This window comes from Myxocyprinus asiaticus, chromosome 47, assembly GCF_019703515.2.
Source record: "Myxocyprinus asiaticus isolate MX2 ecotype Aquarium Trade chromosome 47, UBuf_Myxa_2, whole genome shotgun sequence".
NCBI classification, from domain to species: Eukaryota; Metazoa; Chordata; class Actinopteri; order Cypriniformes; family Catostomidae; genus Myxocyprinus; species Myxocyprinus asiaticus.
Genome location: NC_059390.1, coordinates 3002856 through 3015000, shown reverse-complemented (window position 1 = coordinate 3015000; position 12145 = coordinate 3002856). Strand labels below are relative to the sequence as shown.

At 40.6% G+C, this 12145-nt stretch overlaps 1 protein-coding gene across 1 annotated transcript in view; it reads left to right on the top strand.

The window, feature by feature from the left end:
• Nucleotides 1-12145, top strand: part of LOC127436515 (conserved oligomeric Golgi complex subunit 5-like) — a 104929-nt gene that overhangs the window by 73451 nt on the left and 19333 nt on the right. Inside the window, exons 12-14 of the mRNA XM_051690764.1 lie at nucleotides 2877-3078; nucleotides 4405-4566; nucleotides 5466-5565. Of these exons, the coding sequence (XP_051546724.1) occupies nucleotides 2877-3078; nucleotides 4405-4566; nucleotides 5466-5565 (464 nt within the window). The remainder of the gene's footprint in view (nucleotides 1-2876; nucleotides 3079-4404; nucleotides 4567-5465; nucleotides 5566-12145) is intronic.

Below are 12145 nucleotides of genomic sequence, written 5' to 3'. Positions count from 1 at the left end.
TGTACCCAAAAGTGAAAAGTTTTTCCAAATCTGTATGCCGTTGTTTTTTTCCATGGAGCACAGAGGGAGAAATTTGGAAGAATGTTTATAATGCTCTTAAAAACACCTAAAAAGTGCCTTAAAAGTAGCCCATATATGACTACAAGCATACAGGCTTGTAACAAAATGAGGATGAGTAAATAATGACAGCATTGTAAAGTTTTGGTGCACTGTTCCTATTCATGTTTCCCAAACTACTCTCAAGAAATGAGAACATTGGAGCCAAAGATGCTCTCGCAAACCTTTACGGCTCCTAGAGGCCGCCAGAAAACATTTTAGTTTTCGGTCGATTGTTATGGACTCGGTTTTTGAGACATCAATTGCCTTCAAAGGTCTGTTTATAAATGATTTATCTCTCCCTCTTTGTCCTAAAATACTTTGCAACTGCTCAGAGCTTCCTTGCCTCTTCCTAGAATCCGTTCCTGAGCTGTTTGCCTTTCAAAGAGCAGGTCAGAGGCTGAAGCCAAAGTCTCTCTGAATGTTCGATTTTAAGCTCCTGTCTTTGCCTGTAGCATTGCTTGAACCCCTGGGATGCATATGAATGAAGTCAGTAACCGTCAGTTAAGGTTTATTTTATTTTTTTGTCTTTATTTTTAGCCTTATGTTCTTCAAACTTCAGAGCGTAGCACATTTAGCACTCTTTGTGCTATGGACATGAATGATCAAATCTTACTTTCTAAGTGATCAGACTCATTATCACCTGACAAAAACATCCCATACTTTTACACTGAAGGAGGGGACGCGAGCCATATCTAGAGATCTAGATTTTTCTCCTTTCTGCATCTCATATGCTCCTTACCCCCGTTCCCTGAGGAAAAATTTCCTAACAGTTGTGTTTGAACGGAGCTGTTTAAAAAAAGAAAATGCTGCATGGCAGTTTTGTAAAGGAAATTTAAGGGGGGCCTGGGTAGCTCAGTGGTAAAATATGCTGTCTACCACCCCTGGGGTTTGCTAGCTCGCTAGTTCGAATCCCAGGGCATGCCGAGTGACTCCAGCCAGGTCTCCTAAGCAACCAAATTGGCCCGGTTGCTAGGGAGGGTAGAGTCACATTGGGTAACCTCCTCGTGGTCGCTATAATGTGGTTCGTTCTCGGTGGGGCACGTGGTGAGTTGAGCATGGTTGCTGCGTTGGATGGCGTGAAGCCTCCACACGCGCTATGTCTCCGTGGCAACAAGCCACGTGATAAGATGCGCGGGTTGACGGTCTCAGACGCAGAGGCAACTGGGATTCGTCCTCCACCACCCGGACTGAGGCGAATCACTACGTGACCACGAGGGCTTAAAAGCACATTGGGAATTCGGCATTCCAAACTGAAAAAACAAAAAACAAAAAAAAAAACCTTAAACTCTGGGTTGAATGACGAGGCTCACCTTCCATTTGGGTTATGGTGAAACAAAGGTTGAAACCTATTTTAAGAGGCCTTTGTGCTGAACTGCTTAATTATGCATTCATCAAATCATCTGCATAGGGAACAATCTGCATAATATTCGTAATTAACATTTAATCACCTGTAAAGTTGGGTTATTACCATATTAATGAAAAGGCATTTTTATGAAGTTCCACCCATTTAGCTCTGTCATTTTGCCGCTTGTATTATCTTTATTTGACTATGAATATGTTATTGTCAGATAATGGATTTGTGGTTTTTAAACTCACTGAGGCACAACAAGAGGATTTGTAGTTTAACAACTTTGCTCACTGCTTTTGCAATACAGATTTTTTTATTCATTATTTAATACAACGTCTTATTTCTAAAATATGGCCAGTTTCCCTTTAAAGGCATTGGTAACACTTTAAAGTAAGATTACGTTTGTTAAAATAATATTAGTTAACATGAACTAACAGTGAACAGTACTATTACAGCATTTATTATTCTTGGTTAATGTTAATTTAAAAATTTAAAAATAATTTTTTTAAATACTTTTATTTACTTGTTAATATATTAATGCACTGTGAACTAACAAACTACCAATTAACAATTTTATTTTTATTAACTAACATTAACTAAGATTAATAAATGCTGTAAAAAATCAATTGTTCTTTGTTTGTTTGTTCATGATACCTAATGCATTAATAGAATGGAACCTTATTGTAAAGTGTTACCAAGACATTTTGAAATGGCATTAACACTGCATTACATTTCAGTAATGTGACATATTTTGGAATGAAAATAAGAGTACTAAAGTCAACATGAAATCAAAGTGACCCAATCCAGGGATGCCTGGGTAGCTCAGCAAGTAAAGGTGCTGACTACCACACCTGTAGTCGCAAGTTCGAATGTGAGGGCGTGCTGAGTGACTCCAGTCAGGCTTCCTAAGCAACCAATTGGCCCGTTGCTAGGGAGGGTAGAGTCATATGGTGTAACCTCCTCGTGGTCGCTATAATGTATGGTTCTTGCTCTCAGTGGGGCGCGTGGTGAGTTGTGCGTGGATGCCGCAGGGAGAATAGCGTGAGCCTCCACATGCGCTATGTCTCCGCGGTAACGCGCTCAACAAGCCACGTGATAAGATGCGCGGATTGACGGTCTCAGACGCGGAGGCAACTGGGATTCGTCCCCCGCCACCCGGATTGAGGCGAGTCACTACGCCACCATGAGGACTTAGAGCGCATTGGGAATTGGGCATTCCAAATTGGGGAGAAAAGGGGAGAAAATCCCCCCCCCCCAAAAAAGGGAAAAAAAAGTGACCCAATCCAGGCTTGTGCCCGTTCTGATTCAAATAGCATCAAATGGGTCATTCATCATCTGCACAAAGAGACAGCACATACATTTGTGCACGTGTCCATCTCTAAACCTCTGAGGCACATTCTATACTCTCGTTATATTTATTTGTTCCCAGCATCAAACTTCCTGAAACAGGCTCTGGAGGGAGAGTACCCTAAACTCCTGAGGCTGTATAATGAGTTGTGGAAGCGACTGCAGCAGTACAGTGCCAGTATACAGGGGGCGCTAGTGAGCAGCAGTGCAGGTCTGGATATGGAGCTGCCAGCATCAGAGAATGATACAGATGACCTGTTCATCAGGACTAAACCAGACTATGAGTGAGTACTAACAGGATAAATACATAGGTTTATATGTACATAATCTCTTATTGTGTCAGGTTTTATAATTCTGTTGTAATGATTATAAATTTTCGAGCAATCTGAAACATTACTAACAATCTGATTAAATTTAGACATTTACAGAAATTTGCCATAATAACAGTAGTTTCAGCAGTCAAGAAAAGTCAGGGTTTTTTTTTTTTTAGAATATAATTTGATATTTTATCATTTCATATGGAGTCATTTTATATATTATATATTTTGTGATGTACACTGGCGTCCAAACGTTTGGAATAATGTACAGATTTTGCTGTTTTGGAAGGAAATTGGTACTTAAATTCACCAAAGTGGCATTCAACTGATCACAAAGTATAGTCAGGACATTACTGATGTAAAAAACAGCACCATCATTATTTGAAAAAAGTCATTTTTGATCAAATCTAGACAGCAGCCATCACTCCAACACCTTATCCTTGAGTAATCATGATAAATTGATCATTTAGTACTAGAAAATCACTTGCCATTATATCAAACACAGTTGAAAGATATTTGGTTCATTAAATGAATCTTAACATTGTCTTTGTGTTTGTTTTTGAGTTGCCACAGTATGCAATAGACTGGCATGTCTTAAGGTCAATATTAGGTCAAAAATGGCAAAAAAGAAACAGCTTTCTCTAGAAACTCGCCAGTCAATCATTGTTTTGAGGAATGAAGGCTCTACAATGCTTGAAATTGCCAAAAAACTGAAGATTTCATACAAAGGTTTACACTACAGTCTTCAAAGACAAAGGACAACTGTCTCTAACAAGGACAGAAAGAGATGTGGAAGACCAGATGTACAACTAAACAAGAGGATAAGTACATCAGAGTCTCTAGTTTGAGAAATAGACGCCTCACATGTCCTCCGCTGCCAGCTTCATTGAATTCTACCCTCTAGGGAGGGTAGAGTCACATGGGGTAACCTCCTCGTGGTCACTATAATGTGGTTCGCTCTCGGTGGGGCGCGTGGTGAGTTGTGCATGAAGCCTCCACAAGCGCCATGTCTCCGTGGTAACGCGCTCAACAAGCCACATGACAAGATGCGTGGATTGATGGTCTCAGATGAGGCAACTGAGATTCCTCCTCTGCCATCCGGATTGAGGAGAGTCACTACGCCACCACGAGGACTTAACAGCACATTGGGAATTGGGCATTCCAAATTGGGAAGAAAAAAAGATTAACAAGTTGACTGTAAAACATTAAAAAGTCTACTATAGCATTTTGCTGAATGATAATACAGAATAACAGTAACAATAGAAGAACAATTTTGGACTTGTTTTGTTCCAGTCCAGAGAAAGATCTTAAGGATTCCCTGCAGCCTTACGAAGCAGCGTACCTGTCCAAATCTCTGTCACGCCTCTTTGACCCCATCAACCTTGTGTTCCCTCAAGGGGGGCGAAACCCGCCCTCTAATGACGAACTGGACAGCATCATAAAGACCATAGCCAGGTACACCTCCACTTATACATAAAACATGACATGAATAATTGTTGAATTGTTTTAACAGTTTTTATACATTAACCTGGATTTTGCCATGAAAATAGCCATAAAAGCTGGCATGGTGTTTCAAAACAAACAAACAAACAAACGATTTTATTTTGTTAACTGTATGATTATTAAATATGCTATTAACTATAAATTAATACTTCATTCATTAATGAAAATTCTGTCATCATTTATTCACCCTCATGTCGTTCCAAACCAATACGAATTACTTTTTAACATAGAACACGCGTGATAATTTGCAGATGAATGTTTGCCACAAATTAAAATGGACAGTGAGTTTTGCTGCCAAAAACCATACTAGTACCGTAAAAGTAGTCCATATGCGCTATATTCCAAGTCTTCAGAAGCCATAAGATAGCTTTGTATGAGGAAATTTAAGTCGTTTTACACTGAAAATGTTCCTTCATTGATGGCTCTCAAATCTCATTTGCACTTCTGAATATTCAAAGTTTGGTGCAATGTGATTGATCTCATTCAGTGTTGGGTAAGTTCCTCAAAACAGCAATTCAATACAAATTATTAATTATTTCTCTAAAACTTTAATCAGATTATTGACTTCAGAGTACCTAGTGCACTGTAAAATATAAATGAAAGTAGTTTTTATACTTTTATTTCGCTGTATAGAACTTGGCAGGAAAATCTCAGTCCACTTTCGTTTTATGGAAAATATCGGCTTGTACATTCTTCAAAGTGTTTCCTTTGTGTTCAACACAAGAAAGAAAATCAAACTGGTTTGGAAATGTAAGGGTCATATTTGTATAAAGTACCTCTTTAACTACTCGTATACTGTTATTTTTGACTGTTATTTGTTGAGTTGATCCAGTGTGTTGTCTGCCCATCAGCGAGCTGAACGTTGCATCAGTGGACCCCGGCCTGACGATCGCGGTGGCCAAGAACGCCGCCAAGACAGTGCAGCTCTTTTGCGTGAAGTCAGAGCAGTTGGTAAGACACACACACACAGATAATGAGCTGGGCTGAACTCGAGACGCTGTCGGCTCTCATGGCCCTCAACCCCACGTGCATGTGACACATAAAAACGACCAGCAACTGAGCTCGTTATGAGAGCAGGGGAAGGGATGGGCTTGTCTCAGTGAGCACAAGATAATCAGAGCACCTGCTGAGAGTCGTGACCTGGACGAGAGGAAAGGAACCAAACCTAGCTTGTTAGAGTTACTAGTTGTTCTGGATGAAAAATAGCAGGTCAACCAATCAGGCGAAGACGAGGATAAGGAGTGAGGTTGCATCAGAATGCAGTGGTTGGTTGGTAGCTGCTCAAAATTGAGTTGGCAGACAATCTGGCTCATAACAAAAAGTATATGATATTATTAGCGGTGTTTGGAAGGCTGTCTTCGTCATTTGCATATGACTGTTGCATTTCGTCATAAGGAATTTTCTATTTGCTCACAATAGATTGTATTTGTCACGAGGGAGAAGGCACTTGCGAATCTTGATGTCAGAGCACAAAGTCCCTTGAAACATATAGAAAGATAATGAAGCTTTGACCTCTTAAACCCGGAGTGACCCGGTAACCTGGCCCTCTAGGGTGCACTGATCAACACGCTTTTTCTTTACAGTAATACTCAACAACCACTAGCTTGATCTGCACAAAATAGGTGTCAGTTTAAAGCTTAGACTCTTATCTTTCCAATGCATATAGCTGATCTGACCAATTTTAAAATACTGCTTTTGTTTTGGATTTTCTCCCCTTTTCTGCCCAATTTGGAATGCCCAATTCCAAAAGCGCTCGAAGTCCTCGTGATGGTGTAGTGACTCACCTCAATCCGGGTGGCGGAGGATGAATCTCATTTGCCTCTGCGTCTGAGTCCATCAATCCGCGCGTCTTATGACGTGGTTTGTTGAGCGCGTTACCGCGGAGACATAGCGCATGTGGAGGCCCATGCTCTTCTCCGCGGCAACCATGTACAACTCGCCACGTGCCCCACCGTGAGCGAGAACCACATTATAGCGACCATGAGAAGGTTACCCCATGTGACTCTACCCTCCCTAGCAAACTCTACAAAGAAAGCATGGCCACGACAAAGCAGAGAGAGATTAGAGTTTTTATGAACTCAGATCAAATAACTTGTCGGCAAAAGTGGGAGGGGCTTCGTAACAAGTTTAATAAGGCAAAGAAGCGATACAGCGCTAAAAGCTGTGATCCACGGAGAGAAAAACCCTGCCTTATTGGCATTACTTCCGTGGCTGGAACAGTAAGTTAAACACAGCGACTTTTAAACGCCAGCTTTGTTCGCCTAGGGTGCTTTAGTTTGTCCAGAAGAAATATTTCGGCTTCTTCCATAGTATAAATCAGGCTTAAGGGTTGCCTAAAGTCGACTAGTCGTGCACCACATGATTTATAAAATGCGTTCGGGCTCTGCACTGAAAAGGCACAGTGGCTCAAATATTGGCTGTTATGTTCTGTCAGACTCGCATTAAAAAACACATAAGCGTGGTGTTTGTTTAATGTGTCGCTCTGCTCAACAACACAATGCATTTTCATATCAACCACAGTCTTATGCATTCTCCATATCAGTACTGCACATGCGCATAGCATTGCATCAACACAGATGATGTTGAGAACATTCCATAGGCTATGTGTGCGGTTGTTTGGTGGTGGAATGATGTCACGACTAGTCAAATTCAGCTCGAGTAAAAATCAGTGGTCATACAACTCCTAGTGCATGGGCACCAATAACTTTCATTGATATGAAAGAAAGCAACTCAGACATTCTGCTATAAATAACTCCACTTATGTTTACAGAAACAAATTGTTCGTTGTTCGAAAGATACAAGTGTGAGTAAATGATGACAACATTTTCATTTTTGGATAAACTATTCCTTTAAACCCAGCTTTACATCTTTAACACAGGCAGCCAATAGACTCCACTGGTTAGTGGATGAATTTAAATGAATGCAAAGTGATGAACTATATCTATTGACCTCTCATATCCTTCCAGCTGTGATAATGGAAAGGGAACTTCTCCGAACCGCAGATTCACGCAGAGTGCACTTGCAGGGAGAATGATAAGAATCATAGATGGAATTGCTGACATGAATATGCACATGGATGCAGGAGATCAGCTGTGAAAGGGCTGCTTACTTTACAGAACTTCCCCGTATGATTCATTTGAGCTGATTCACTTGATCAATCAGATGGCCGCATGGAAACCATAGAGCGCAACAGTGCCCGTCCACTTTTTAAGTGATCTTGGTTATTTTTCCCATTCATTTCTTCCATAGGGAGTACATGAAAATCCTTAATGAAAAAGTTCTAAGCCATTAACCAAATCAGTGAGCTTCGAGGTGAATCACAATGTTACAATGGCAAAATAGTATTGTGAATGACATAACTGAATTAAAAACGATCAAAAAATATAAAAATACTGGGGGCCTGGGTAGCTCAGTGGTAAAGACGCTGGCTACCACCCCTGGAGTTCGCTAGTTCGAATCCCAGGGCGTGCTGAGTGACTCCAGCCAGGTCTCCTAAGCAACCAAATTGGCCCGGTTGCTAGGGAGGGTAGAGTCACGGGGTAACCTCCACGTGATCGCTATAATGTGGTTCGCTCTCGGTGGGGCGCGTGGTGAGTTGTGCGTAGATGCCGCGGTGAATGGCGTGAGTCTCCACACGTGCTATGTCTCCGTGGTAACGTGCTCAATGAGCCACATGATAAGATGCGCGGGTTGATGGTCTCAGACGCGGAGGCATCTGAGATTCGTCCTCCGCCACCCGGATTGAGGCGAGTCACTACGCCACCACGAGGACTTAGAGCAAATTGGGAATTGGACATTCCAAACTGGGGAGAAAAAAAAAATAAAAAAAAAAAAAAAATTTTTTTTTTATATATATATATAAAACTACTGATTTAAAGTTGTTGACTATAAGTATATAAACAATATTTAAATTTTATTGCAAAATATTGAGATATATGCAAATATTTAAGTAGTTTGAGAGTGTAGGGAGAGCGACTTCAGTGCTTCATTCACCATGTGTCATGGAAGTGGGCGGTCCCTGCAGAGCTCATTTGCTGCGCTTTGTTCACCCTGATTGTTTGATTGGTGGATCGTTTCCCTTCAGGAAAGATTTCTGGTTGATTTTTGTCTGCTTTTAGTAGAACACTAGTATATAGATGGTTTCAAAGCAAATAAAATGAACTAAAATCCACAAAACTCCCATTTCCATATTAGCTTAGCAAGCCACTGTTTCAAAGAAGCAGGTTTAGCTGTAGGGGAATTATTTGAAGATAATGCTGTTCTCCAAGAATTAGAAAGTGTTGAGAATGTTTAGGTCGTCAGGCAGGATTACCGCAAGCCTCGGGTCGCACTGCACAGTTAATCTTACAGTACTTTATTACTGTATTGTGTAGGTGGCGACTACTGTTATACACAAGAGGCAATGCTTTATTTAACCATCAGGTTTGACAGCAGCCCACTACGAAGCCGACTGTGCATCGCAAGCATTACTTCACCTCGCTTGCTATTTCCATACCTGACACTGGAAACGTTAATTAACCGTTGCCTTGCCATTTTTAGACCGTTGCCATGGCACCCCTGCTGCCACTATCCTAGCTAGCTTTTCCTCGCAGACAGTGTGTGATTCTCCCCCAATTTTATTTCCCCAGGCCCTCCACCACCTATGATAAGAGGTGCGATCTCTTGCAGAATGTTTTTGTTTTTTTTTTTTACAGTTTCAAGTTTCAGTTTTGTGTTCTTTTAAGTTGTCTGTTGCAGCATGGGCATTCATAATACTTATTATGAGTACATTGATTGTGATGTTTTTTTTAGCAACAAGTGTACTGCACTGTTTAGGCAGAGAGCGGTGCATTCACGGCAAAATCTATAATATAAGATATTTTATGATGCCTGTTTTTAGGACCATTAAAGACCCCGTTAAATCACTTGACATGGACATGCTATGTACGGCATACAACTCATGCTAACTTTGAAGTATATAGATACAGCAGGAATAGTAAGAGTAATATAGTAGTTCGTTATTTGGAACTTAGTCATAGTTTTTCGTCATATGTTGCCGTATTTCTTATTGAAACAGGACATAGGACAGGTTTCATAGCCAATAGGCTTTAATTACATCACAGCCATAATCCAGGATTTACTACTTGCTGAAGTTGGATGGGGAGGGACATTCTCATTCTAGAGAGCGATTGATTGGACAATAATCTGTGTTGTGCAACATGAGTTATGAATATTTTTGGTCTGCTTTTACGCAAGAGAAAAACTGTACATTTTAAATGCTTAATCTGGTAAAAGATGGTTTTATCAACTTTTAAGAGTACACAGGCTTTAAACTTCTTTTTTGCATTGTGGCATATAATAAGCACAATTACCCCAAAAAAGTATCATTATCATAATGCGTTTCGACATTTTGTTGAGTTTTTGTATTTCTCATATATTTCTCATCAGTAATGAAGTCAAAAAATACTGTAATTTAACTGTAAAGCACTTATACAGCAGCCATATCACCCTGTAGCTCAAGACCGGTTGCCCACTGATGCTAAGCAGGATTGAGCCTGGTCAGTAGCTGGATGGGAGACCTCATGGGGAAAACTAAGGTTGCTGCTGGAAGAGGTATTAGGGAGGCCAGCAGGGGGTGCTCACCCTGCGGTCTCTGTGGGTCCTAATGCCCCAGTATAGTGACGAGGACACTATACTGTAAAAAGGCACCGTCCTTCGAATGAGACCGAGGTCCTGACTCTCTGTGGTCATTAAAAATCCTAGAGCACTTCTCGTAAAGAGTAGGGGTGTAACCCCGGCACCCTGGCTAAATTCCCTCCATTGGCCCTTCTCAATCATGGCCTCCTAATAATTCCCATCCACTAATTGGCTCTGTAACCCTACTCTCTCTCCTCTGGTTGAGGAGAGTCCCCTGTTCACTGTGTAAAGTGCTTTGAGTGTAGTGTCAGAAAAGTGCTATATAAATGTAACATTCTTTCATTCATTCATGTAATTTGAAAGCATGAAGGCAGTATTACAGAAAAAAATACTGTAATGTAATACATTTTAAATTAAAATTAACAAAAGGCAGTACAATAAATATTATAATGCATATTTGAGATTTTAAATAATATATTATTTTTAAAATAATGTCACAATATATATACAGTGTGTGTATATATACACACCGATCAGTCACAACTTTAAAACCACCTGCCTAATATTGTGTAGGTCCCTCATGTGCCGCCAAAACAGCGCCAACTCGCATCTCAGAACAGCATTCTGAGATGATATTCTTCTCACCACAGTTGTACAGAGTGGTTATCTGAGTTACTGTAAACTTTGTCAGTTCGAACCAGTCTGGCCATTCTCTGTTGACCTCTCTCATCAACAAGGCGTTTCCGTCCACAGAACTGCCGCTCACTGGATGTTTTTTGTTTCTGGCCTCATTCGGAGTAAATTCTAGAGACTGTCGTGTGTGAAACTCCCAGGAGATCAGCAGTTACAGAAATACTCAAACCAGCCCATCTGGCACCAACAATCATGCCACAGTCAAAATCATTGAGATCTAATTTTTTCCTCATTCTGATGGTTGATGTGAACATTAACTGAAGCTCCTGACCCACATCTGCATGTTTTTATGCACTGCAGCCACACGATTGGCTGATTAGATAATCACATGGATGATTGATGTGCCAGACGGGCTGGTTTGAGTATTACTGTAACTGCTGATCTCCTGGGATTTTCACGCACAACAGTCTCTAGAGCTTACTCCGAATGGTGCCAAAAACAAAAAACTAGTGGTGCACCAATCAGGAAATTTGAGGCCGATACCGATCACCAATTTTTTTTAACACTAAGATCGGCCGAAGTCGATACAGATTTTTTTTTAAAAGTGCCCTTAGCCACACTTTTGTAAGTTATATTCTGCAGTTATTACTAGCTCCAAAACTGCTCCTGTGAGGAATCATTAGTATTTATGATTTGTTTACCACCTTTGGCATTTTGTTGCAATACAAATCACTAATTATTAAGCAAATGCATGAAGACGCGGTGCCGTTATTTAAGGTTAAACAGTTACATCTGTTATTAGTGGCATTGCGAACAACATCAGTCTGATTTAAATTGGGATTCTCACAAAATAATGCTCTGATGAGATATTGAGAGCACCTGGAGAGCCGCATGTTTGATTGACACTGAGAGTGTTCATGTTGAAGGGGAAGAAAACTAACAGCACTCATGATCGCTCAAACAGTCTATATCGCTCCACACACCATCTGATTGTCACGACTCATGTAACATCACCTATACTCAGATTTGTATTTGCATGTTTATTTGTTGTTTAATTCGTTTTTATGCCTGTTTGCGGTCTCTTTATCCTCTGCGTGCTCACAGTGCAGTAAGTCTACCGTATTGACTCTAGAAAATGGGCAGCTTAATATCCATACATGTTATTCTTTCACATGTTTTAAAACAAACCGGCATATTCATCTAAATTTCAGCATGTCTGAAAGTTTAAATTCATGAATGCTTAGAACTGCCACAACTCACCCTCCAGTGGCCACACTGTATG